Source organism: Prionailurus viverrinus, chromosome B1, assembly GCF_022837055.1.
Source record: "Prionailurus viverrinus isolate Anna chromosome B1, UM_Priviv_1.0, whole genome shotgun sequence".
Taxonomy (NCBI): domain Eukaryota; kingdom Metazoa; phylum Chordata; class Mammalia; order Carnivora; family Felidae; genus Prionailurus; species Prionailurus viverrinus.
This window is the reverse complement of record NC_062564.1, coordinates 35,841,232-35,868,948: the sequence shown is the minus strand read 5'-3', so window position 1 is coordinate 35,868,948 and position 27,717 is coordinate 35,841,232. Positions and strand designations below refer to the sequence as shown.

Genomic DNA, 27,717 nt, shown 5'->3' with positions numbered 1-27,717 from the left:
GTGTGCAGAGACGAGTCTAAATATCCAGCCACATGTGTATATGATAATGCCCATGGGCACGTGAGCTTGGAGGTACTTGTGTCTGTGCAAAGGTGTAAGGTTATTCATGTGGCATGAGTGTACCTGTCTGAATGTTGGCGTGCAGGAAGCCGTCACTACCTCCTTGGAGTGTCCCTCTGATCCTATGATCTTTGCATGTCAGCTAAGAAATATCTTCTGTTGCTGTCCCACCAGTTCCTGAGCCAAGGCCACCGAGGGCGACATTTTACAGAAAAGAATATTGCTTGTGTGGTGGAAGAGATTCTGGGCCAGTTACCAGCTGGTGACCTTGGGCAACTCATTTCCTTTCTTAAGCCCAAGTGTTCTAATCACTAAAGTTGGGGAGGTGGGCTGGAATCTAGCCACTCGGTTCTCTCTCCAGCAATTTGTAATTGTACACACCCAGGCAAATGCAGAGATGGAGTGTGGCTTAACGGGCACGTGCCGAGTGGGCCAGGATTAAGTGAATCCGTTAATGAGAAAGCACTTTGTCAACTAGGAAGCACAACATTGATTTCAACATTAACATAAGGTGTCATTATTGCTACCATTATTGGCTTCATGGGTTTGGAGCTTGCGGTTAGTTTGTGTGTGTGTTGGAGCTTGTGCATGTGTGTTTTTTTTAGAACACGTGGTTTATGACTATATTTTTGTGTGTGGATGTGTGTGTCTGAGTGTCTGTCTTTGTGTATATGGCTCCACAGAGGTAATGAACTTGAGTGCAGTGAATGCCAGACTAGGAATCAGGAAGCCTGGGTTATGAATCCAGCCTCTCCAATGACTAGCAGTGTGGGAGACCATTTCCCTTCTGAGCCTCAGTTTCCATATCTGTAAAATGGAAGGCTGGCCTAGATAACTGCTAGAGGGACTCCCACGTTCTGTTGATCCAGGTGAAGTTCCCATCAGAGTACATATCTATGGGCATGTGTTTGCAGGCCTAAAGACTATTGATGTGATACTTCACTCGAATAAATGTTCTGGAGTGCCTTCTACCTACAAGGGTGGTGTGGGCGCTGCTGGGGGAGGGGACATCTCTGTGACTCACATAGCTCTGTGTTTGAGGGCATGGCTGTGGATGTCACCAAATGTCTGTAGGGTCACTAACCCATGTGGCTGATTCTCTGTGTGATGAAGTGTGTGTGTGTGTCCACCCAGCAGGCCATCTGGGGAGGAGAAACCTGTGTGCAAGGCCTCAAGGTTAAAATAATTTGTGTAATGCTGCCGCCAGGCCTGTGTAGCACTCAGGATGAGAAGCAGATGTTGCCATGGGTGGAGCTTCAGGGAAGCTGCTCTGCGCCCCACCTCCATCCAGCTCACCCTCCCGCCTCCCCAGCCCAGCTCAGCCTGAAGCTCGCCTCTGAGCTCCTTCCAGAGCACTCAGCTTCCTCTTGCTCCCAGCTTCTCCAAAGGCAGGCAGATTGTTTAGCTCATCTCTCCAGAAACATCTCTCCCCAGGTCCAGAAATCAAAATGCCTATTCAGGGGGCTGTATTCCCCCAGGCCTTTCTTCCTCCAGAGAGGAGACCCTGAGACTCAGAATAGGAATCGCTTGAAAACCGTTAAACTTTTTCCTCCTAGCTGGGCAGCTCCCATTAAGTGTCCTGGTTTCCCTAATAGGCCTATCTGCTCCAATTTTTGTTCACGGCCTCCCCTCAATTTAATTGAAACGGCATTTGTTGAGTGAATACCATAGGCTCGGAGCAGTGCCAAGGTTATGGGCCCACAGAGTAGATGCTCTATCATCTCACCCCCTTCTGTTTTCTTCATAGCATTCATCACTGTCTGGAATTCTTGAGTTCAGTGTTTATTTAGTTATGTATTGTTGAAGGTTAGCTCTATGTGAGCAGGGACCTCTTTTTTTTTAAGTTTATTTATTTATTTTGAGAGAGAAAGAAAGAGAGAGAGAGAAGAAGAAGAAGAGAGGGAGAGAACACAAGCAGGGGAGGAGCAGAGAGAGAGAAAGAGAGAATCCCAAGCAGGCTCCTTGTTGTCAGTTCGGGGCTCGATCTCACGACCATCATGAGGTCACGACCTGAGCCGAATCAAGAGTCAGATGCTTAACCGACTGAGTCACCCAGGTATTCCAAGCAGGAACCTCTTCTGTCTTGCTAATAACTTGAGTGGTACCTGGCTTACTAAATATTTGCCACAGAGCGATGGGAAAAGTGACATGATCGTGTCTTCCTCTGGTAGGGAGCGTGTATCAGCTTTGCTAGATTCCCAACTTAGAAGTGAGCACGAGTCTCCCCCGGGATCCTCAAATCCAGTCCCCTATGACCCCCTTCCTCAGAAGGCATTTGAAGACTGATGTTGCTATGGGGGTAGGGGTGGTACCCATGGGGTTGGAACTGTCAGTGCTGGGTAGGAGGATTAACTTCCCAGGCCTCGTCTTTTCTCTCTAGCTGCCTTCCTTGGGGACATCGCCCTGGATGAGGAGGACCTGAGGGCCTTCCAGGTGCAGCAGGCTGAGGACCTCAGGCAGCGTGCAACCCACAGGTCTTCCATCAAAACTACAGGTACTCTGGGTACAGGCGGGCCCTTCTATGTCCCAGAAATGGGTTCCAGAATTAGAGAAACAAGCAACCTCCCTGTTTCCCAACCAGGCCCTCTCAGGACAGAGGCTATGAGCTTGAACCCAGCATAATGGCTTATCTTCCCTTGGGATATCTTTGTCCCTTCCCCAGAGGAGCAGCAAGTATAGACATACCCAGGAGCAAAGAACTGACATTCTTTTTGCTTACAGTTTACAAAGTACTTTCACCAGCATTATCTAACCTTTCCCCAACCACCTTCAAAGGTAGATGTAGGACAAGTCCTGCATTGCAGATCCAGAAACTAAGACTCATGGAGATAACGTGACTCATTCAAGATCACATAGCTGGTCAGTGGCAGTGCTGGGACAGGAACCCAAGCCTTCTCACTCCAAATCTGATGCCTTTGCTCAACACCCCAATCCCTCCCAGCTTCTCCTCATGCTCCCACTTTGCAAGCTTTTATACTTCCTTCAAAGCCCATCTCAAGAGCTTCTCTGATGAAATCTTCTCTGATCATCCCCCAGGCATGGTTATCCATCCATTTTCTGTGCTCTGTCTGCTCTCTGTTTACAGTATTAGTATCTCACTCATGGAACCATATTTCAATGATTTTTTTTATATGTCTATCTCCCCAACTGGACTCAAAGCTCTTTAAGGTCAGGGACAGGTCCTTCTTATCCCTGGGTGTGGCCCAAGCACCTAGCAACCCACCTGGCACTTATGAATGGGTGGGAGAATAGGAAGAATGAGTGCCTGGGCTGGTTTAGTTCTGTCCAGCTTTGTCACTGCTCAGGAACATGGTGCTGCCCACAGGGAGCCCTCCCACTGACAAAGGATAGGGATTCTCATCCAGAGCCCATTCTGCACACACTCTGGTGGTTGTCCTGTCCAGCATGAGAGAGGATCTTGGCATGGGCAGCCATGGAGTAAAGGTCAAACTTCCCAGAGAGGAGCTGGCATTGGAGGGGAACATGGTGGCCTGATGACTAGCAAGGCTTACTTGGCCTGAGAGGGGACCAGCAGACATGGTTCAAGCAGAATGGAGGAAGTGGAGCATGTGGGCCTGCCACTAACTCACTAGGTGACTTTGGGCAAATCTTTGGCTTTAGTTTCCTTATCTGTCGAATAATACACAGTGACACTTGCACAGTGCATCCCAGAGAGCTACTGTGTCAAATGAGAACATATATTTGGGAACACTTAAAGACGTCAAGCTCTATATGCTCCACAAGGAGGAAGTTTTATTAGATGAGAAGTCAACATTTCCTGGTCTCAAGGCCCCTATAGTTCCTAGGAAATTAGTACACCATTGTTCTCTTTTTCAGTTTTAGTCCATTCTTGCTATCTGTGGTAGTTATGAATAGAGTTATGGAATAACTTTGTTCTATAAAGTCACTGTGAACACTGAATTAACAAATACTGAGTCAGTCATCACTTCTAGGAGAAATACAGGGTTAGGTCCCTGCAAGCCTCTTGTCACAACATTCTCACCAACTGATCAGTATGTAACCCTGTCTTACGTATGTTTCTGTTTAAAGACCCCTTATTTAATACACAGTAGATTCATTAACTTTGAGCTATAGCCAACAGGACTGTAACTTAGGGCCTCGACAAAGCATATTAACACATGTGTATTTTCTCCATAGGGCACATCAGATCCTTCTTGCACTTAGGAACGCTGGACAGTGGTCTGGTGCCTCTGTACTATCAGGGCAGAAGGGGGTCATTTTAAACAGCAAAATCACCAATAAAAAGTCCCCACATACAAAAAAAAATGTGGCACTAAACAGACTATGAAAAAGATGCTTATTTACATTCTGAGAGCTGAACCAAGAAGGCAAAGTGTCACCTTGTTCAACCTCGGTTGGCTATGGGGGTGACTCATGTTTTTCACTGTCCTGTGCGTGTCAGTGATTGACCGTGAAAGAGCTAAGGTTATTGGTTTGGGGGTTACAAATAAATTTTAGTGAGCGGACAAGTATGGAATCCCCCCAAAATGCGGATAGAGTATAATTTGTTTCCCCGTACTCCTATTCCTTCACTTGCTACCAGTGTCTTCCTCTCCCAACACCAGGAAACTCTTCTACCCCCAACTGCCAGAGCACCAGTGGGCAGCCACAGAGGAGAAACCGTGGGAGATGGAGAAGCAGGTCCCGGAGCCGGCGGGCAGCCACATCCAGACCAGAGCGTGTGTGGCCTGATGGGGTCATCCCCTTTGTCATTGGGGGAAACTTCACTGGTGAGCATGATGTTGTGGGGCCGAGGGAGCAGCCTGCATCGGGGCCTAGCCTTGGGGCAGCCTTGTCATGTGTAGTGGTATGAGTGGTGTCCTCTGCCTATCTGTCCAACAAGAGGCTGACATTCTGGCAGTGGGTTGAGGTTGGCCCACCTGGACACTGTGGCAGCCTGGCCCCCTTCATCCTGGCAGGCAGTCAGAGGGCAGTCTTCCGGCAAGCCATGAGGCACTGGGAGAAGCATACCTGTGTCACCTTCCTGGAGCGCACTGATGAGGACAGCTATATTGTGTTCACCTATCGACCCTGCGGGTGAGCAGGGGCCCCTGGGCACTGCACCCTCGGCCATCACCCCAGTCCACATTCTGCTCTGGGCACTACTGCTGCCCCATCTGGGCACGATCCTACATCATCTGTCCCCACTCCTGCCATCGGGCATCTTCCCAGGAGCTGCCCCCTGGTGTGGCTATGACCCCTGAACACAGCCTGGGCATCCCACGCTCAGGCCCCTCCCCTGTACCTCACTCCCTCACCCTCCTGGCAGCCTCGCCCGGCCCCTGAGTGGATGCACTCCCCCAGCTCGGGACCGCCCCCCTGAGCTGGCCCCGCCCTCCAGGTGCTGCTCCTACGTGGGTCGCCGAGGTGGAGGCCCACAGGCCATCTCCATCGGCAAGAACTGTGACAAGTTCGGCATTGTTGTCCATGAGCTGGGCCATGTCATTGGCTTCTGGCACGAGCACACGCGGCCAGACCGGGACCGCCATGTCTCTATCGTGCGTGAAAACATCCAGCCAGGTACGCACCTTGGCCTGAGTGCCTAGCTGTGTGCCACACCTCCCCCCTCCCCCCCCCCCCCACCCCAACCACTCCAGGGCCTCTAGTAGGGGTGGGAGCTGCTTCCTGGAGCCATAGCTTGTGGTCAGCTCAGTGTTGTGGCAGCCCTTGCCCAGGGCACAGGTTGGTCCAGACCCTGCCCCTGAGGCATCTGCTTCCTGCCAGTAGCAGCTCAGAGACGGAAGATCAGTTGTGGTGCTGTTTGGGGGGCTGGGAGAGGTCCTGGTCCTGGACACACAGGCCTTCCAGAGCAGCCCAGAGCCCAGCTGGCCTTGGGGGGGGGGGGGGAGGAGGGAGTTGGCCCATCCCCCATGCCACCTCAGCCTTTCTCTTCACTTTTGCCCAGTCTTCTGCCCTCTGCCTGTTCTCCCCTCTAAGGGTTTTTTTTTTCTCTTGTTTCTCCTGGCTACCCCCTCTCCCCTCCCTTCCTGCTTCCTTCCTCCCTCCCCAGGCCTCCTCTGCTCTTCCCTGCTTTCATCTCCCTGTGGTTCTAGAAATGGGTGCTTCCTTCCCATACTCTCTGAGCCTTCCCTCCAGCCAGTCCTCGTTGACCCTGCCCCTCTGCTGGACCGACTCTTCTAGAGACCCGCCCCTACCCCCCCAGACTTCCCTTGGCTGCTCCCTGGACCCTCAGGTAGGGGGGCACCTCTCGAGTACCTGAGGGGCCCCACTCCCCACCCTGAAAAAGTGGCACTGTGTGGCACACAGACCCACCCCTCCCACCCCCCACACCTTTTTCCTGGTCTTCGCAGGGCAGGAGTATAACTTCTTGAAGATGGAGCTCCAGGAAGTGGAGTCCCTAGGGGAGACCTATGATTTTGACAGTATCATGCACTATGCCCGGAACACGTTCTCCAGGTGAGAGATGGGGCCTGGCCTCCTCTGGGGCAGCCTAATCCTGCCTTCTGTAGGGCGTTCTCTTTGGGCCTCTCACTTTGCACTGGGCTGCCCTGCTGGGGCAGTCACCAAGGGTGAGAGTGGGCTTCTGGGTGACCCCAGCTCCCAAGCAGAGGACCCATGGATGCTGCCTGCCCTGCTCTCCTCTTCCATTGTGGGTCCATGGCAGGGCCTGGACCCACAAAGCCTAGTACTGTGGACCCCTGGGATACCTGGCTCAGGAGGCTGAAGTCCAGCCATTTTGCCTGACACATATGTATATGCTGTGGCTCAGAACTGTATCAGCCAAGGGAGCTGAGCTTTTCCCTCATCTGTCAGCCAAAAGAGGACACATTTTTCTAATTGGGGGCATCCTTTGTAATCAGTTTGCCTTTTTGGAACCGGCTAATTTGCACAAAGGCTGGCTACTGCCCTGAACTAGCCCTTTCCTCTGCTTACAAGCACACACACTCCTCCTGGGGGCCCACATTCCCCGAAATCATGACCAGAACCCCCAGAGGTAGTGGCCCAGCCTCTGCACCGGCAGCTTTTCCTTAGCAGAGTGTGGGAAACAGCCCCTCCCTGCTCCTTTACAGGCTCCCCTTCCAAGCCTGGCCTTTCCCATGCCTGGCTCTTTCCTTATCCTCTGTCTGCAGTCCTGCTCTGTCCCACGCACAGTGCCCCTCCTCAGTCTCCCTGCCTCCAGACTTGAGGGAACAGAGACCAAGGAAGGGTGGTGAGGTCATCCTGCCCCCCACAGCCACAGACCTCCCCTGGACATTTCCCACCACATCCCACCCCACCCCCTGCTGAGTTCCACCCAGCTGGGTGTGAGTCAGGGACCCTGGGGAGGCAGAGGGCCGCCTGTTTCCCTTCATCCTGCTCCTCCCAGATGGAAACACCCAGGACTTAGCAGGCAGGAACTGGGCAGGGGGGACAGGAGACATGGATGGATCCGGAGTTGTGTGGTCTGACCACGATGGAACCTGTCAAAAGCAGTTCGTGCCAGCAAAATGAAGCACTGGCCTTGGTAGTCCTGGGAGAAGTTCAGTCACGCCGAACGAGCACGAGGGGCCACAGAAGCAGAGGCTTGGTGAGGCTAGAGACATGGTCGCTAGGGGTCCCAAGCTCTCCTGAGGCTGGGGGTTGGACCTAGACTGAGCCAGAACACCACTAGGTTCCCAGGGCATGTGGAGCTTGTGTCCCTGACCTCCCAGCGTATTCCTGGGGCTCCCCCAGGCTCCAGCAGTGTGGCTGCCACGGAGCAGGGTGGCTGCTGGTCAGTGGGCAGCATAATGACAGGGTGAGCAATCTCCACCCGTCCCTGACCCTACTGAGGAATGTCTGGGCTCTGGCAGGGTCGTGACCTTGGGTACACACAGGCACACCACCCCTCCCTCCATCAGACTCTCACCCAGATCGGGCTTTTCCTCTTCAGGGGCATCTTCCTGGACACCATTGTTCCCAAGTACGAGGTCAATGGGGTGAAACCTCCCATTGGCCAAAGGACCCGGCTCAGCAAGGGGGACATCGCCCAGGCCCGCAAGCTCTACAAGTGCCCAGGTCAGGGCAGGGAGGGATGGACCAGGGAAGGGTGGAGGGCAGGGCCTGGGGCTGAGGAGGTTAAGGCTGTAAGTCTTAGAGAAGGCCAGCAGCTGCCTGGTGGTAGGGGTGGAGGTACCCAGGCAGGGGCAGTGTTCAAGTTAAGGAACCAAACTGGGGCTGGGATCAGGTGGTGAGGGGATCAGGTGAGATACTGAGCCATGTACCTTCGGAGGGTCTGGGAGAATAGGACAGTAGGAGCAGTAAAGGGGACTAGCAGAGCAATTCTCAGGGACGGAGGTAGAGTGAGGCCCACCAAAGGAGCTTGACCTTAACTCTGGAAGCCATGTTGCCTGGACAGCAGGGCATCCTGCAGCACTAGGCCAAATAGGTCCAATGGTGTGGGCTTATGTGTAAAGAGCACGGAGTGGATCTTAAAGGGACAGGACCACCCCAGACTCCTTCCTCTGCTTAGCCGTTCTTCTCTCCCCTGAGTGATGCTAGAGTTCAGGGTGTGGGAAGCCAGGAGGTTGGGGGAATTGAGTATCTGCAGCCAGCAGTTCAGTCATTTCCTTTCTCTGACAGCTTGTGGAGAGACCCTACAAGACAGCACAGGCAACTTCTCTTCCCCTGAGTACCCCAATGGCTACTCCGCCCACATGCACTGCGTATGGCGTATCTCAGTCACACCTGGAGAGAAGGTAACTGAGCGTCCCCTCCTCTGCCAGGACCCCAGAGTAAGAGAGCGTAGTTGATTGTGGCTGTGAATGACCTACCTGGGAAACGTAGACCCATTCACTGCACAAGAACAATGGAGCACTATCTTGAGGACGGGCTGACTTACTACTCGAGAGGCACTTTTCCAAGGTCTTCTCAGATCTATCCACAGGGTTTTCCTGTGGTATCTGGCGCTCTCACTCACCCCTTTACCTTCAGTGTCCTTCCGTGCATTTTTATTGTTCCCAATAGTCAACTTTAAGACTCTATTCCTCTTGATTGGAATATGGTACTTAATGTACTCGTGCAGTCTTGAGCTTGACTAGATTTTATTACTGGTCACATTGTTCATTCCAACAGCTCTCAAGACCATTTGGAATCTGAATTCCACCATTCAGCAGGTGCCATCTCTCTTACTCTGTCCTGAGCTCATTTGATAAGCATGTCTTTTCTGGGTCTTCTGAAACTGGTCTTTGATTGAAACATTGAACATGACATGAATCAAAGCAGAGCCAGGTTCCCTCTCTGAGCTGACACTGTTCATCTGCAGACTTTGGGCAGATTTATTCCACTGGCTATGATACCACTTGCTACACTACCATCCAGCCATGAGTCATCACCTTGTTGACTGCGAAGTGAGCTTCTCCGACCACGAATTTGTCACCTTTATATCCCTGGCATAGGAAACAGCTCAAAAATGCTGAATATATAGATGGATTGCCTTACCAAATCAAAGCCACTGTTCCACCAGTTGGTGAAACACCTTTTAAAAAGGAAATGACATTTGTCTGATGTGCTTTATTTTAAGTGAACCTGAACCAGCTCCTAATAATCAAGTGTCTCTTTTCTAAAGGGTAGCAGGCTATCTGTTTATTTGGGGATTGACATTCAACTTAGTGGGTTGTGATTCCCAGGATTCACTCCAAACCCCTCTTCCAACACACACGCGCACGCGCGCACACACACACACACCCCTTTTGGAAACTGGCAAAGCTTTTGTTCTGAGTTTTTGAGATTACAGACACTGATCACATCTGTAAGTTATTTGAATGTCCTCTGATGTCATTTTTGAGCCTAGAGACAACAGCCAATTTAAAGAGGTGCTCACGGACTCCCCTCCAATATGAATGAGTTTCTATTCCCTTTCCAAACTATGCTTCTTTTACTTTTTGCAATTTGAAGACCATTCTCATTTGTGGTAGTCTTTTATTGAGGGTTGAGTAATTCTGTCATCTCTCCCAGTTAACATTCTGTCACCCTCCCTCAAAAGTGAACCCACCCTAGGTGGCTCAGTCAGTTAAGCATCCGACTTTGGCTCAGGTCATGATCTCACAGTTTGTGGGTTCGAGCCCTGCATCGGTCTCTGTGCTGACAGCTCAGAGCCTGGAGCCTGCTTCAGATTGGATTCTATGTCTCCCTCGCTCTCTGCTCCTCCCCTGCTCATACTCTGTCTCTCTCTGTCTATCAAAAATAAACATTAAAAAAATTTTTTTTAAAGTGAACCCATCCCTTCCTTGTTCTTTTTCTTGTTCTGAATCTAATTTAAAAATTGCTGTCCTTTTTGCTGTCTTGTTCTGACCATTCGCTGGCTTCCTTTATCTCTCTGCCAAAGGTCTCCACAACTTCTGCTTTTGGAAATCTCATAGCAAATAACAATAAAAACAACTAAAATTATTGAGCACATGATTGGCCAGGCATGTGTTAAATTCTTTATGTGTTATGTCTTATAATTAACACAACAACATTCTAGGCCGGGTGCTAATGTTGTCCCCATTCTGCATATGAGAGAACAAACTTGGAAAAATTAAGTAACTTGCCCAAAGATTATGACACAAAAGTCCGTGATTGCAATACTGTGAATTCTAAACCCTGTCCCACATCAATAATTGCTAAAGTGCCCTTCCAGAGACCTGTGTGCTCACTACACACCCGGCATTGGGGACAGAGAGATGCATGAGAGAGTCCCCAGCCCCTGAGGAACACAGAGTAGGGTAGAGCGTTGCTTTTTTTCCTGTTCATCAAGTTTGCTCAGCCAGCAGGGATATGCCAACCTTGGTCAGGATCAGCTTCTTTCCCTGTGGTTCCAGGCTGGCATGGGCTGGCCCTAGTCTCTAGTAGACAAATGGACTTGCCCCAGGAGCCTCTCTGTGCCTTAGGCATGCTCCCTCCACAACACCCAAGAGACTCCCCATCCTTTTTCAGAGGCCTGCCTGGAGCTCCAGGGCGAGAAGTAGGCTACAGAGAAAAATTTCAAACTTTTCAGTGCATAGCTGCAGAAATAGAAAAAGTAAAATTCACTCACAGTTCTGGATCAAATTGTAGAGCTGTAATTGAGTCAAAGATGGAACCCTGGGGGACAGGAACCCTCTAAGGGTCTGCAGAGGCTGGGGAGCCAGGGAGGATAGCGTCATGAAATAATAGTGACCATTCTTTGCTGTTTACCCATTACGTTTCAGGCAAAGTATTAGGCATCTTGTATGTATGACCTCATTATTCCCCACATCAGTTTTGTGGTGCAGGTGTTCTCGTCCCTTCTGTGTAGATGAGGGAGTCGAGGCTCAGAGGGCATCAGTAAATCTGCCCACGTTTACACAGGCAGTCATGGTGGAACCAGCATTTAGTTCCAGGACCGTCCAACTCCAAAGTCTATGCTCTTTCAACAGTCAACCTTAAATAAACTCGCTTGCATTCGTGGGTGGACTTTGATGTTTCTTTTGTGCTGAGAGGTTGTTTTCACTTGCCTCCTAGTTCTCTGCTTATTGCCAGAAGTTTGAGTGATACAGAAATTTTATGCAAGGCAGGGATATATCAAACAAGAAAGAGCCACTTTGGAAGGCTTCTTGTAGGACCCCCATGTCTCCACTGCACGTCATTAGCAGCTGCTCCAAAGAAGACTTAAGAGTGTTTCCCAAGCGACAAAGCCCGCCCCTTAGGAGCAGGAAAGTGGTTTCAGGAGATCATGGTCCATTGTTGCAGCCGAGCCAAAAAGATAAGAACTTAAAATGTCTTTTGGCTTTGACAGTGTCCACCCTCATTCCCATCCCTGCCTTGTGATATCTTGCCTATTCTTCAAGTTCCAAATTCCGCTCCTCTGTAATGCCTTCCCCAACCCCACCTCCAGTCCTCCAGTTGGGCAGCTATGACCCCTCCCTTAAGTCCCTGCTTCCTGGTGCTGAAGGGTGTAGGGCTCTGAGGGTGAAGGGAAAGTTGACCCTCATTCTTCATGCAGCTGTTAAGCAAAATTGACTGGCAGGCCTGGGGAGGCCACATGGAATATAAGTTTAAGGGTTTAAGTTTAAGACCCGAGTGCCTGGGTTTGACTCCCAGCCGTGCTATTTGCTAGATGCATATCTTGGGGAAGTTACTTAACCACTCTGTGCCTTTGTTTCCCCGTTTGTAAAGTGGGTCTGATGGTTGTGCCTCCCTCATGTGGTTGATACAAGGATTAGACAAGTTAATGCACGTAAAGTGCTCAGTGCTGTGCCTGGCACATGGCAGGAATTCCATCAGTGTTGGCTGCTACTGTCATTCTGTAGCCTTTTTCTTTTTCTTTTTTTTTTTACATTTACTTAGAGAAAGAGTACATGTGCGTGCATGCATGCAGTGGAGGGACGAGAGGGAGAGAGGAAGAGAGAGAACCCCAAGCAGACTCTGGGCTGACAGCTCAAGGGGCATGACCCCACAAAACTGTGAGATCATAACCTGAGCTGAAACCAAGAGTCAGATGCTCAATTGACTGAGCCACCCAGGTGCCCAATGTCATTCTATAGTCTTAATCTATTAAATCGGTAATCCCTGGTCGACTTCCTAGGTCCCACTTTTGCCTCCTTCTACTTCCAGATTCTGGGATGAACCATTTCAAATTTCAAAATCTTAAGCAAACTCAACTCCAACAGTGAAATTAACTTTTTTTGAGTGGCATACACAGTACTATATATGTGTGGCATGTATGTATATTGCATGTGTGACACATACATGTGTCAATGTTATAAACTTTCCATGTATTGGTTTAATTCTCTAAGTCCTATGAGGTTGGTACTATTACCATTACCATCTTATAGATATGGAAATGGAGGCACAAAGGTGTTCAATGATGAGCCTAAGGTCATACAGCAAAGTCAGACTGAAGCCAGACTGTGAGTCCCCGGGGGTCAACATATCGTCCCAATTGCTCCCTGAGACCATCCAACAAATGTGGGGGGTACTGCCCATTTGTGGGGTCCACTTGTGGACACTCTGCACCCTGTTTCTCATTGAATCCCCCAGCTCTTTATGATTACTGCTGTTTTTTAGACAAAGACACCAAGGCACAAAGAAGTCAAGCCACGGGCCCATCATCACCAGCCAGGAAGTGGTAGAGGTGGCCAGGTTTTCTTTGGCAAAGGGCAGTGCCCCTGCCACCAGAGCACAGCTGTTTCCACATGACAGAAGCCATTACAACTCTTAATTAGACATCTCTGGTCTCAATATAGCCATGGTGTGCCCTCCTGGAGGATGCCTTTAACTGCCAGCACAGGTCTCTTCTTCCTGAGCGAGGTGACAACTGCTTCCTCCTGCCCCATAGGAGGTCTCGGTTGGGTCCTTTGGGCTTCTGCCTGTGGGCGTGGTTCTTCAGGAGGGTGTGAAGCCATCCTCCCTGGACAGAGCCAGCGTAGTTTCCGAGGGCGAAGGGAAAGTTGCTGCTGTTCTTGTCAGCTGCTGAGCAAAACTGATCGGAGGCCACATGGAATCGTGGTGAAGGATGTAAGTTTAGGAGCCAGACTGCCCTCACTCAGCCCTCTGCATTCCTTCGTCCATCCAGCAACTCCGTAAAGATGTTTTTGTTGTTTGTCAGATATAGAGATAAGTATTTTGAAAAGTATAGGAATTCATATGGTAAAGAGTGAATATTCTGCCCTGGGTCCTCCTCCAAATCCCACTCCCCAGAGGCGACCAAACATTGGTAACACTTGGTATGTCCTTCCAGACTCTTCTAAGTATGTGTGCGTGCATGTGTGTATGGATATGTGGTCTTACGGAACTTGTCTTTCACTCAGCAGGAAATCATGGTCATTGTTCCATGTTAGCGCATCAAGTCCTACCTCAGACATTTTGATGGTTGCTTAACATGCTGTCATCCCCATTCCTCTGATGTTTCATTTAAGTTTTTTCCAAGTTTTTATCATTACCAAAAATGCTACAGTAAATATCTCAAACCTGAGATCTTTATATACTTGGGAAAGTGTATCTATAAAATAGATTCCTAAAAGAAAAATTCTATCCAAGAAACATTTATTAAGCAACTACTACATGCCACACACCAAAGATTCCATATCGAGTTAAATAAAATTCCTGTCCTCATAGGGTTTACATTTTGGCAGAGTACGGGTAAGGGGGAGACAGACAAGCAAATAAAAAGTAAATGCGATAGGTCAGATGGTGATAAGTGTTATGAAGGAAATCAGCAATAGGAGATAAAGGAGTGAGGTGGAGGTTACTGCAACATGTGGGATGGTCAGAGAAGGCCTCATTCACATCAGGTGAGTTGGAGTAGAAATGGATAGGAAGTGAGGGAACATATCAGGCAGGTAGCTGGGAAGAGCTTCTAGGCAGCAAGTGCAAAGGCCCCGAGGCAGGAGCAGGCTTGGTGTGTTTGAGGACCAGTAGGGTCCATGTGGCCAGAGCCAAGTAAGCAAGGAGGAAAGTGGTAGGCGATGGGGTCAGAGAGATAGCAGGGGGCTAGATTATAAATGGCCATAGAGGACATGGTAAGTAAGGACTTTGGATTTTACTCTGAGTAACATGCATTAAAGGATTTTGAGCAGTGGGGAGATATGATCCAATTACATCATGAAAGCTCTGCTCTGCTGGGAGGCAAGATCAAGAGCGGGGACTATTGAACTAATCTTGGAAAAAGATGATGGTAGGGCCAGGACTGAGAGTTCAAGAAGGGGTACAGATGGTTTGAGGAGAGAGGAGGAGAATGTGAAAGGTGTGCCTGGCAGCGCTAAGGACGCAGTGGAGGTCAGTGGTCTCAAATTTCAAGTGAGACAAGCAACATGGTTGTATTTCCTCTAACCATGACTTCAGCCTCCTGGGAACAGGCACAGAGTAGGTGGAAAGTTGGATTTAAGCAGGGGTGTGGTTTTCCAGTGAATACAATGAGGAGAAAAGCGGAAAAAGAGAGTTGAGGTCCTGTACAAGGAGGTGATGATAAAGATGGACCATGGATTTGCTTTGAAGTGAGGTGACTGCCCCAGGCCTTTGCCACTTCATCTATGTCCTACTTTGGTCATTGATCCAGGCACACTGTCTGTCTCCAGAGCAAGAGCCAGAACAGATTTTCAACTTCAGTTTTTCAAAATACCAGGACTTGTATCTTTATAATAACAATAATAACACTCAATGATGACTAATAATAATCATCAAGAGTAATAGGGTGCACTTTTCAAAACCTGGTCTTGCTCGATTTCATCTCAGAGTGCCACAATTCATAAATGTTTCCCCAAACACAAACACATTTCAACTCATGTACAAATCAAAAGAAAAGAGGCAGGATGGGCTATGGATTCCAAGCCAGGCAAGGACTGATGTGAGTACGGGGAGATAAAGGGTGGGAAAACCCCATAGGCTCAGAAGGTGGAAGGTCATGGTGAACTGGAAGGATTGTTGGACTAGGTGTATGGAGCAAGTGAACGAGGAGAGATTGGGGCATGTGGATGGACAGTGGGGTGCTTGAACTTGAGCTTATGGGGGATGCACAGTTATTGATGTTAACAGGGTCTAGGGCATGTCATGCCATGTGTGGCCGAGAAGAGGTGGAGAGAGGAAGTCAGGGAATGGGGAGGCCCAGAAATGGGAAGGGTCATCTAGGTGGCTATTGAAATCACCAAGAATTCTAAAGGGGTCGGTGTCAGGGAGTGACCGAGAGCCAGAGTTATTCTCTGACCATCGACCGTCACAGCACTGACACATTCTCTGACCATCGACCGTCACAGCACTGACACAGGCTACAGACCACAGTTGCCAGTGCCTGCTTTGGGATCTTTTTCATTCTCACCTCCACTCTGACTGTCTCTAACTGCAGTGAGCCAGAGGGGAGATACACCTTGTCCCCTTTTCCTCCAGCAGAGAAGCCAGCTAGACCTAACAGGTGGGTTCCTGGGCCATTTGTGTCCACTGTATACACCTCTCAGGTCACCATGAACTGTTCCTGCTTGTTGGACTCTAGATACAAAAGAGGCTTTGGGGGCACATTCTGGAAACTACTAAAGCAATTTCCCTCTTGGAAAGTGTACCTGTCTACTGTTAATATGCCCACCGGCTGGGGAGAGTTGGTATTTACCAAGGTGTCAAACGTTCCTCCAGTATTACATGACCATTTGATGAGTTCAAAGGCTGAAATGAGTTCATGAATAGGAGGCACTTAGGGCGGTGGCTGTACCTACGAGGTGCTACTTCAGGGTGAGGTGCTCTTTCCTCATTTCATGCTCGTGGCAGCTGAGGTCAGAGAGGTTGGGTGATTTACCCAAGGACTCCCAGCAAGAAATGCAGAGGTGATGTTCCAACCCAGGCCCATGTGTGTGGAGTCTGATTTTTTTTACTCAGTGAGCTTTTCATGTGTATTTCTTATCCTTCTAAATCATGTGTATTTCTTATCCTTCTAAATCCTAAGCCCCTTGACAGGGACGGACGTTAAACCCACTCACAGGAAGGATTCAGATCTGGTATTCCCCTCAGCAGCTAGCATGACCCCTTGCCTGGAATCAACATTCAATGAATATGTGATGATGGGTGACTCAGCCCGTCTCTCTGCCTCTCCTCTCTGGACCCTTCATTTCCATTTCAGAGCCCCTGGCCCTTCCTATCACTGACACCTCATCCCTCTAATGGTGCTGTGATTGGTGTTGTTTAAGTCGACCAGGAGGAGAGATGGGTTTGTTTAACCCAAACCAGTGTCTCCTCACTAAGGGGATCAGTAAAATGAGACCTCTGGTCTTATACAGATATTCAGCAAGGCCATGTATGTTAAGTGATGACTGAGTTATCTGAGAAAGCTGGCCGTCATTGGCAGACAGCTGGGGAGAGGAGTGCCGTCTCTGCACCAGGAGCTTCTTTTCTGAGCCCCTTCACTATTTATGCAGAGTGAGGCAGGCAGTGGTCATGGGGCCGGCAGGCCAGGCTGGTGGGGAGCTATGTAACCCTCTTCCTCTTCCCATTTCCCCTAGATCATTCTGAACTTCACGTCCATGGACCTGTATCGCAGCCGCCTGTGCTGGTATGACTACGTGGAGGTCCGAGATGGCTTCTGGAGGAAAGCACCCCTCCGAGGTAAGGCACTAGCCTGCCCCCTGCCTCCTCTGTGGAGCCTTCTTTTTTGTGTGAATTGAGGTCTAATTAACATGTAATACCCTCTTAGTTTCAGGTATACATCACAGTGATTGAATATTTTCATGTATTACTAAATGATCCCCATGATAAGGGTAGTTACCATCTGTCACCATACAACATTATTACAATATTATTGCTTATATTCTCCATGCCGTACATCACATCCCCATGCCTGATTTATTTTGTAACTGGAAGCTTGTATCACTTCTCAGACTTCTGGCTAAGATCAAGTGTACAACTGGGAGCTTGTGTCTCTTAATCTCTTTCACCTATTTTGTCTACCTCCCACCACCTCCCCTTTGGCACCCATCAATTTGTTCTCTGTATCTATGAGTCTGTTTCTGTTTTGCTTTGTTTGTTCATCTGTATTGTTTTTGGATCCCACATATAAGTGAAATCATATGGTATTTTTCTTTGTTTCACTTAGCATCATACCCTCTAGGTCCATCCGTGGTGTCACGAATGGTAAAATCTCATTCTTTTCTATGGCTGAGTGATATGGATATCCCACATCTTAGTCAATCTATTCATCTACTAAGGGACACTTCGGTTGCTTCCATCACCTGGCTGTTGTAAATAATATTGCAATGAACATGAGATTGCATATCTCTCTTTGAATTGGTGTTTTCGTTTTCTTTTGATAAACACCCAAAAGTGGAATTGTTGGATCATAAGGTAGTTATATTTTTTTAGATTTTTTTTAAAGTTGATTTATTTATTTTGAGCGGAGGGCAGGGCAGAGAATGATGGAGAGAGAGAATCCCAAGCAGGAGCCACACTGTTAGCGTAGAGCCTTATGCGCGGCTTGATCTCACAAACCATGAATGAGGTCATGACCCAAGACAAAATCAAGAGTCCGACACTTAGGGGCGCCTGGGTGGCTCAGTCAGTTAAGTGTCCAACATTGGCTCAGGCTGTGATCTCATGGTTTGTGGGTTCGAGCCCCATGTCAGGCTCTGTGCTGACAGCTCAGAGCCTGGAGCCTCCTTCAGATTCTGTCTCCCCATCTCTGCCCTTCCCCCACTCTCTCTCCCTCTTTCTCTCTCTCTCTCTCATCCTCTCTCTCTCTCAAAAATAAATAAACATTAAAAAGAGAGAGAGAGTTTGACGCTTAACCGACTGAGCCTCCCATGCGCCCCGGTAGTTCTATTTTTAATTTTTATTTTTTTATTTTTTTAATTTTTTAAATTTTTTTAATTTTTTTTTCAACGTTTATTTATTTTTGGGACAGAGAGAGACAGAGCATGAACGGGGGGGGGGGGCAGAGAGAGGGGGAGACACAGAATCGGAAACAGGCTCCAGGCTCTGAGCCATCAGCCCAGAGCCCGACGCGGGGCTCGAACTCACAGACCGCGAGATCGTGACCTGGCTGAAGTCGGACGCTTAACCGACTGCGCCACCCAGGCGCCCCTATTTTTAATTTTTGAGGAATATCCATACTGTTTTCTAGAGTGGCTGCACCAGTTTGCATTCCTATCAACAGTGTACAAGGGTTCCCTTATCACCACTTCCTCAAACCTGTTGTCAGTGGTCTTATTTAAGCAAGCTCCACACTCAGCATGAAGCCTGATGCGGGACTTGATCCCATAACCCTGGAATCATGACCTGAGCTGAAATCAAGAGCTGGATGCTCAACTGACTGAGCCACCCTGGCACCCTCTACCTTTTTTTTTTTAACTTGTCTTCTTGATACTAGCCATTCTGATAGGTGTGAGGTGATAATCTCATTGTAGTTTTGATTTTCATTTCCTGATGATGAGTGATGTTGAGGATCTTTTCATGTGTCTGTTGGCCATCTGTACGTCTTCTTTGGAGAAATGTCTACTCAAGTCCTCTGCCCGTTTTTTAATTGGGTTGTTTGGTTTTTTTTATATTAAATTGTGTAAATTCTTTATATATAGTTTGGATAGAAATCCCTTACCCAATGTATGATTTGCAAACATCGTCTCCCATTCAGCAAATTGCTTGTTTGTTTTGTTGACCATTTCCCTCACTGTGCAAAAGCTTTTCAGTTTGATGTGGCTACTTCCTTCCTACACCTACTCATATTCTCTTCATCCTCCCCTGAAACCCATAGCTTGGCCAAGGGTGATCTGGTGTGGGAAACTGGACTCCTGATAGAGTCAGTGCCTGATAACTCCATCACCAAGTGTATAACTTTGGGCAAATCCCTTCCCTAGTCTGGACCTTAGGGTCTTTGGTATGGGCTTCTGGGCCTCCCTCAGAGGTGACTCTCAGTGTGTGGGTCAGGGGAGTCATATAAGTTGACAGAGGGAGACAGACAGGCACATCTCCACAGTTCCAGACTCTCCTCATCTAGGCAATTTCAGAGGCTCTGTTTTCTCTATCTGCAAGGTCTGGCTTAAGGGTACCCACAATGCAGCCTGGCACACCACAGAGGCCTACCTACCTGGCACAGACTTGTTTGCACAGGATACTTTGTCCCTTGGTGGTGGGGGGTGGTGAGTAAGTGGGGGATGTGTAGTCAGAACCACAGGACAGAAGTTATTTTAATGGACATGGAGTTAGGGCCAAAAGAAGCTTTTGCGTCAAGCCTGAGGAGCTGTGTGAATTCTCCTTCTCCAATCTGGACATAACCCTAAATAGCCCGGGACTACTCATTGTCACTAGAGTCTTTGCTCCACAGCCTGTGTCTGAAGCAGGATGACAAACCGTTACTAACCATCTCTTTTCCCCCCAGTTTCTGATATTTGAATATTTCTTATTAGTCACCCAAAGCAGCTGTCATTACAACACTTCCTCCTGAAGACATGTTAGCATTTCCAAGATTACAGTTTCTTTTTCATAACTTACATTCCTGGGTCAGCACCCTCTGTCCCTTGCTGAAGGTTGGGAAACACCCAATCTTACTCAGAACACACAAACCATCCCCACTTGATTCTCCACTACAAAGAATTCTACAAATGGCCAGCCTCATCTGCTTACACAGATTCCTGTCAGGTTTTATTTCAAAGGGGACATTTTCTGACCCAGTCCCTAGATTCTAGGATTTATTTGGGGTCCTCTGCCATCTCTTGTGTTTGGTCAAATGAAAACATTCTAAATGTGCAAAGAAAGCTGAGTTCGTTCTTGGTTGTTACTTGTTTGCATGAAGGTCAAATAAGAAAAGTAATGATAATATGCTCTTTGAAAAAAGTAAATAGGGCTGCTGGGTGGCTCAATTGGTTAAGTGTTTGACTCTTGATCTCAGCTCAGGTCTTAATAGGGTCGTGAGTTCAAGCCCCGCATTGTGCTCCGTGCTGGGCGTGAAGCCTACTTTTAAAAAAAGGTAACTAAAACACAGATACAGTTTGATATTGTGCGAAGTCCCCTTTCCTCCCAGAACTCATATTCTATTCCTCGAGTGCATAAAATCCTGTAGAAGTTAGTACTCTCTGGCCCTTCAAGACCACACTAGACCTTAGACGAGTTTCAGGCCAACTGGAGGGCCTTGAGATTGTGTGCCAAGTGCAGACCAAGGCCAGAGCCCCTGAGCCCCTGAGCCCCTAGAGTGGTGGGACAGGCTCCCTGGAGGGACAGCCCTGGAGCAGGGAGGGGAGAGGGACCCACTTCAGGCCTCACTGCCCTCTGTCCACACTGTCTGCGCAGGCCGCTTCTGCGGGGGCAAACTCCCCGAGCCTATTGTCTCCACCGACAGCCGTCTCTGGGTCGAGTTCCGCAGCAGCAGCAACTGGGTCGGGAAGGGCTTCTTTGCCGTCTATGAAGGTACGGAAGAAGAGTGACAAGGGAGGATTGGGTGTGGTCCCTGGGGATCAAAACGCTCACTCCTGGCACACTAAGGGCAAGGTCAAGGGAGCATGAGGGAGGAAGCAGAGACCCCAGTGGGATTGGCCAGGCCTGGGGGCACTAAGAAGCTGGGGGGAGGGGTACATAGGAAGGACTGAAGGAGGGGAGAGAGGGGCTCTTGAGCTGAGCAGAGCATTCTAACTGACCTCACCCTGTGTCCCCAAAGCCATCTGTGGGGGAGATGTGAAGAAGGACAATGGCCACATCCAGTCACCCAATTACCCTGATGATTATCGGCCCAGCAAAGTCTGCATCTGGCGGATCCAGGTGTCTGAGGGCTTCCATGTGGGCCTCACCTTCCAGTCCTTTGAGGTAGGTCGGAGACCCTGCTGTCCCACCTGTTGTGGGTTTCCTGGTGTTGGGCCCTGGCCACCAGAGCTGCTCCAGCTGATCCAGCCCCTGACCCTCAGATCGAGCGCCATGACAGCTGTGCCTACGACTACCTGGAGGTGCGTGATGGGCACAGTGAGAGCAGCACCCTCATCGGGCGCTACTGTGGCTACGAGAAGCCGGATGACATCAAGAGCACTTCCAGTCGCCTCTGGCTCAAATTCGTCTCTGACGGATCCATTAACAAAGCTGGCTTTGCTGTCAACTTTTTCAAAGGTGCTCCTTCCCCATTCCCCACCCGGCCCACCCCCATGGCCAATCCATCTCCTCCATTCCTTCTTTTAATTTTTAAAATTGTGTTTTGTTGTGGTAAAAACACGTAGCTTGAGATGTGTCCTCTGGATGCATTTGTAAGTGTACTATACCATGTTGCTGGCCGAAGGCACGGTGCTCTACAGCAGATCTCCAAGGCTTATTCATCTTGCTTGACAGCAACTTTATGCCTATTTGATTAGCAGCTCCACATTTCCCCCAGCCCCCAACCCCTGGCAGCCATCATTCATTCATTCATCCACTCATTCATTCATTCATTTATTGAATCTATTTTAGATAGCTCGTATAAGTGGAATCCTGCAGTATTTGTCTTTCTGTAACTAGCTTTTTTACTGAACATAATGTTCATAAGGTTCATCCATTTTTATTCCACTGTGTGTATATAACACATTTTTTAAAGTGAAGAGTAATCGACACACAATATCCTGTTAGTTTCAAGGGTACAACATAGCGATTCAATGTTTATGTACATTATCAATGGTCACCACGGTGAGTCTAGTTACCATCCATCACCTTACAAAGTTGTTACAATCTTGTTGACTTATATTACCTATGCTGTATATTACATCCCCACGTCTTGCTTTTTTTTTTTTTTTTTTATAACTGGAAAACTGCATGTCTTAATTCCCTTCACCTATCTTGTTCATCCCGCCACCCCCTCTCCTCTGGCACCCATCAGTTTGTTCTCCATATCTATGAGTCTGTTTCTGTTTTGTTTTGTTTGTTCATTTGTTTTGTTTTTAGATTCAACATGTAAGTGAAATCATACAGTATTTATCTTTGTCTAGCTTATTTCACTTAGCCTCATACCTTCTGGGTCCATCATGGTGTCACAAATGGTAAGATTTCATTCTTTTCTGTGGCTGAGTAATATTCCACTGTATGTATATACCACATCTACTTTATCCATTCATCTATTGATGGGCACTTTAATTGCTTCCATATCTTGGCTGTTGTAAATAATGCTTCAGTGAACATGGGGCTGTATATATCTCTTCAGATTGGTGTTTTCATTTTCTTCAGATAAATGCTTAAAAGTGGAACTGCTAGATCATATTGTAGTTCTGTTTTTAAATTTTTGAGGAATCTCCATACTGTTTCCCAGAGTGGCTGAACCAATTTACATTCCCACCAACATGCAGAAGGTTCTATTTTCTCCACATCTTCCACCAACACTTGTTATTCTTAACTTTTTGATACTCTCCATTCTGACAGGTGTGAAGTGATATCTCAATGTGGTTTTGATTTGCATTGTCTCTGATGATGAGTGATATTGGGCATCTTTTCATGTATCCGTTGGCCATCTGTATATCTTCTTTAGAGAAACGTCTATTCAGGTCCTCTGCCCATTTTTAATCAATAGTCGTTTTATATTGAGTTTTATGAGTTCTTTATATATTTTGGATGTCAACCACTTATTTCATATAACATTTGTGAATATCTTCTCCCATTAAGTTGACTTTTTGTTTTGTTGATGGTTTCCTTCACTGTGCAAACGCTTTTTATTTTGACGTAGTCCCATTTGTTTATTTTGCTTTTGTTGTCTTTGCCTGAAGAGACAGATCCAAAGAAAATATCATTAATACCAATGCCAAAGAGCTTACTGCCTTGGTTTTCTTCTAGGAGTTTCATGGTTTCAGGTCTAATATTTAAGTCTTTAACGCATTTTGAGTTTCTTTTTGTGTATAATGTAAGTAAGTGGTCCAGTTGCATTCTTTTGCATGTAGCTGTCTGATCTGTCCATTCATTGAAGAGGCTGTCTTTTCCCCATTGTATATTGTTGCCTCCTTTGTCATAGAATAATTGAACACATAATCATGAGTTTTTTTTTCTGGACTCTCTATTCTCTTCCACTGATCTATTTGTCTGTTTTTGTACCGGTACCATACCATTTTGATTTATTTGTTTTTGATTATAGCTTTGCACTACAGTTTGGAATATGGGAGCATGCCCCTCAGCTTTGTTCTTTCTCAAGATTGCTTTGGCTGCTTGGAATCTTTTGTGGTTCCATACACATTTTAGGATAATGTGTTAGAGTTCTGTGCAAAATGGTATTTTGGTCAGGATTACTTTGGATCTATAGTTTGCTGTGGGTAGTATGGACATTTTAACAATATTAATTCTTCTAAATCCTGTAGCACATTTTCTTTATCCTCATCTGTTGGTGACCATTTAGGCTGTTTCTACATCTTGGCTATTGTGAATATTGCTGTGGTGACTTCATGTCTTCTTTATTCACCCATTCTACACAGAGATTCTATGAGGGATGCATAGACCATGGTACCCTGTGCTTGAATTTATGGCCTAACTGGGGAGAAGAGGTCAACTGCACTGAGAAACTGCATATCTCATTGAGTAAATGACACACATATGTAAAAGTAGCTGACACGTGGTAGGTGCTCAACTGTGAATTGAAATAGTAGTTCAGGAGTTGCCTTAAAGTCCAAAAGTTTGTGTAGAAGAAATGCCAGTGAGGCATAGAGGCAGGAAGTGCCATAGAAGCTTAGGGAGGAAGCAAGGCAGCATGGATTTCTTTTACCGGTGTGATTGTGGACAGGTAATCTGTCTGAACCTCATTTCCTCATCTGTAAAATGGGGATAGTAACAGTCCCTCCATCACTGGTCATGTCAGGATTGAAGGATAAATGAAGAAAGGCTGGGGAATGACACACAAGAGGCACCAATAAATGGTGGTGGTCACCAGCCCAGCCATTGTGGTCAAAGAAAGGCTCTGTGGGGTCTACCTGTCCCCTCCTTCAGGTTACTACCTGTCCCTTTGGGGCTCTCAGGAGTAGGAACCCCTGGGGACCGAGTTGGGGGGCTGGCTGGGGTAGGGAGGGCCACAGCCTCAAAGCTGAGTGGTCCACAGCTGACTCCTGTCCCCTGCAGTGGGGCTGGAGGTGGTCACAGGAAGGCTGAGGGACACTGGACTTGACTCTCAAGCAGAGCACAGGAGGCAGGCCCTGGCCTGGCAGTCACTGACACCCTTTCTTCCCAATTGGCAGAGGTGGACGAGTGCTCACGGCCCAACCGCGGGGGCTGCGAGCAGCGGTGCCTCAACACCTTGGGCAGCTACAAGTGCAGCTGTGACCCTGGGTATGAGCTGGCCCCGGACAAGCGCCGCTGTGAGGGTGAGTGCCTCCAACACAGCCCCAGGGCCCAGACCCTCTAGCCCAGATCTCTTAAGCCCTTGGACACACCCCTTCCTGGGAAAGCCCAGATTCCCTAGCACTTTCTTCACTCATCACCAACAAGGAATACATTTTATATGGCAGCCCTGCAGCCCCCTGAACACACTTACCAGGTGTAATGCACTCTGGTATTTTTTTTTTCATTTTTATTCACTTAAAATGCTGATCATGACCTGCTGATTGATTTCATCATCCTCCTGAAGGTCATGATCCCAGTTTGGAAACCACTGTTTTCAGACAGGCAATGATTTTTCAGCCTCTCCCTATACCTGCCCCTGAGGTGAGAGCATTCCCTGCCAACTACCTGCAGCTCAGCCTGGGTTTGCTGTGTGTCTTTTCTCTACCCACCTTCCTCTCCCTGCCTCCAGTCCTCACTGCCCACTGGCCCAGCCTTCCCTGAGCCCTTCACTCCCCGCCTCCTTCTTAGCAGAGGCCCTGAGAAAGTAGAGTGTTCATGCATATGACTCCCCAATTCCTCATACTCTGAAGGTACACCCCTCACCCTGCCTGCTTCCCTCCCATCCTTGAGAGACCAGACACAAGCCCCAGGACCGCAGGGCATCCACACATCCCCCTCTTCTCCTTAATGCACCCTTACCCCTGGCCCTTACCTAGAGTGGGGACTCCTGGTGGCTGATGCCACCTCTGTTGTCCCCACAGCTGCCTGTGGTGGATTCCTCACCAAGCTCAACGGATCCATCACCAGCCCAGGCTGGCCCAAGGAGTACCCCCCTAACAAAAACTGCATCTGGCAATTGGTGGCCCCTACCCAGTACCGCATCTCCCTGCAGTTCGACTTCTTCGAGACGGAAGGCAATGACGTAAGTGCCCACCAGAGCTGAGGAGACTCAGGAAGGTCTGAGGCGTGGGAGCTCGGCTCAGTGCCTGCTTCCTTCCATATGAAATACCCAAAGAATGTAGAGGAGGAGAGACTGCTCCCAATTCCAGGAAGCAGGGGAGGGTCGGGGAGGAGGGCTTGAAGGTCAGGGAGTGCACAGGGGAATGTGGAGCAAGGCAAGACTCAGTCAGGGCTTGTGTGGGGAGCGCAAGAGGATCCTGTGGGGGTGGCTTGGCACCTTTTTGAGTTGTTAGATTATGTAAGATGGGTGACTAAAGACAAAAGGACAAAAGGGAGCCTTCCCAGGTGGGGGTGGTCAGGAGAGGCTTCCTGGAGGAGGCAGGCCTAGAGCTGCACTGCCCTGCAGGTGTGCAAGTATGACTTCGTGGAAGTACGCAGTGGGCTCACGGCTGACTCCAAGCTACATGGCAAGTTCTGTGGTTCCGAGAAGCCCGAGGTCATCACCTCCCAGTACAACAACATGCGTGTGGAGTTCAAGTCTGACAACACCGTCTCCAAAAAGGGCTTCAAGGCCCACTTCTTCTCAGGTAACCCGGACTACCCAGCTGTGAGCCTACCGCCCCTCCCCCCTGCCACACTACCCCTGCACTTTCTAGCCCTCTCTGTTACCAGGCCAGCAGGGTCTGTCCCCTGCTCCCCCCATTAGCCCACCACCACCAGGCCAACCCCTCTGCTCCTGAACCCCATTACTTCTGAACCCTCTGGGCTGTATGGGAACCAGCCTGAGGATGGGCAGTACGTAAGCATGAAGAAATGAAAGGAGAGGGCTTTCCTTTCAGGAGCCATCATGCTGAGGCCCCAGAGAGGGCAGGCCCTGGAAACAGGGAGTTCAGGATGGCCAGAGAACGCAGGGTGCATGCAGAGGAGGAGGGTGTTTGCCTTGGAGTGTGTGGGGCAGATTATCTGGCAGCGGCCACATCTCTAATCAGACCCACATGCCAAATGGGTTCATGCCGAGGCCTTCAGAAACGATGAGGAGCCTCCCTCTCATCAACACCAAAGCCTTCCCACTCACCCTCAGCCCATAGGTGAGGGACTCAGATCCGACCAGCATATGTTTATTTATTGAGAGCTGCCCCGTATAAGGCTTGTGATCAAGCCCCTTTGATGGACCCATTCTTGGGAGGCCTAAAATGCAGTCAACCTCTCTGAGTTGGGCCTCCAGGGGTCCCAGGAGACCTGCCCCCTGCCTTAGTCTTCCCTCAGTCCTTCATCCTGGGGCAAGGCTGGTGGTCTTTCAGAGGCACTCTTTGACTTGGGACATTGATAGTGTGGGGTGGGAACTCCATGAACTTGAGTTGGGGAGTGGGAGGTGGAGGGAGTGGCTGAAGCAGCTGGTTTTATATGGGAGTGGCCCAGGGATTCTGATCTCCAGCTGGCCTGGTGGGCCGGGCATGGGGTAGCAGGAAGGCAGGAAGCCCATGGCCTAGTCCACACTGCCTTCCTTTTCCCCCCCTTTGCCCAGGGTCCTGCATCCTCAAGCCCCCTATGTTGCATCCCTGCACCCCTGCCTGCCCCACCTGGATGCCATGCACTGCCCCTGTGCACTGGTTCCCTGCTTGTCACTGCCAGCCATCCTGCTCTGCTTAAAGTGCCCCACAGCCCCTGCCCCACTGCTTGCTGAGACCCCCTCCCCTTGCAATGCGAATCCTTTTCTTCCCTATGCCCACCTGGAACTCCTACAGGGTGCTCACCAGAGGGCCAAGGGGATGTAACACCTACTCAGGGGTGGGCTCAGCCCTGGGGAAACCATTACCTGCTTACTCTCGTCTCTTTCTGCCCTTCTGTTACTTGACTCTCAGAGGCGGGAGGGGGACCGACACATCTGTCAGGCTAGAGCCCAGGTCTCTCCACCCCTGGGTACTGCCCTGCCCTGGCCTGACACTGGGCCACCTGCCCCCTCAGCCCCACACAGAGACGCACACACACACGTGCACAGCCACACACACACACACACACACACACACACACACACGTGCAATGCCCTGCTGCCTAAGAAACCTGCAGAGGACCCTCACCAGTGGGCATCAAGGTTCGTTCAGCCCTCAGGGC

The 27,717-nt window shown here is 49.0% G+C and overlaps 1 protein-coding gene across 4 annotated transcripts in view; it reads left to right on the top strand.

Annotated features, from left to right (window-relative positions):
• The window catches only part of BMP1 (bone morphogenetic protein 1), a 43,888-nt gene that overhangs the window by 5,130 nt on the left and 11,041 nt on the right, over window positions 1–27,717 (top strand). For 2 of the 4 annotated variants that reach the window (XM_047856043.1, XM_047856046.1), the window contains exons 2-15: window positions 2,441–2,554; window positions 4,647–4,811; window positions 5,001–5,118; window positions 5,423–5,601; window positions 6,393–6,498; window positions 7,955–8,079; window positions 8,644–8,759; window positions 16,983–17,085; window positions 20,755–20,871; window positions 21,119–21,264; window positions 21,363–21,558; window positions 24,621–24,746; window positions 25,467–25,627; window positions 26,012–26,192. In XM_047856043.1, the coding sequence (XP_047711999.1) occupies window positions 2,441–2,554; window positions 4,647–4,811; window positions 5,001–5,118; window positions 5,423–5,601; window positions 6,393–6,498; window positions 7,955–8,079; window positions 8,644–8,759; window positions 16,983–17,085; window positions 20,755–20,871; window positions 21,119–21,264; window positions 21,363–21,558; window positions 24,621–24,746; window positions 25,467–25,627; window positions 26,012–26,192 (1,953 nt within the window). Of the gene's footprint in view, window positions 1–2,440; window positions 2,555–4,646; window positions 4,812–5,000; window positions 5,119–5,385; window positions 5,602–6,392; window positions 6,499–7,954; window positions 8,080–8,643; window positions 8,760–16,982; window positions 17,086–20,754; window positions 20,872–21,118; window positions 21,265–21,362; window positions 21,559–24,620; window positions 24,747–25,466; window positions 25,628–26,011; window positions 26,193–27,717 lie in introns of those variants that run through there. The other 2 variants (XM_047856045.1, XM_047856044.1) reach the window with 2 other exon arrangements.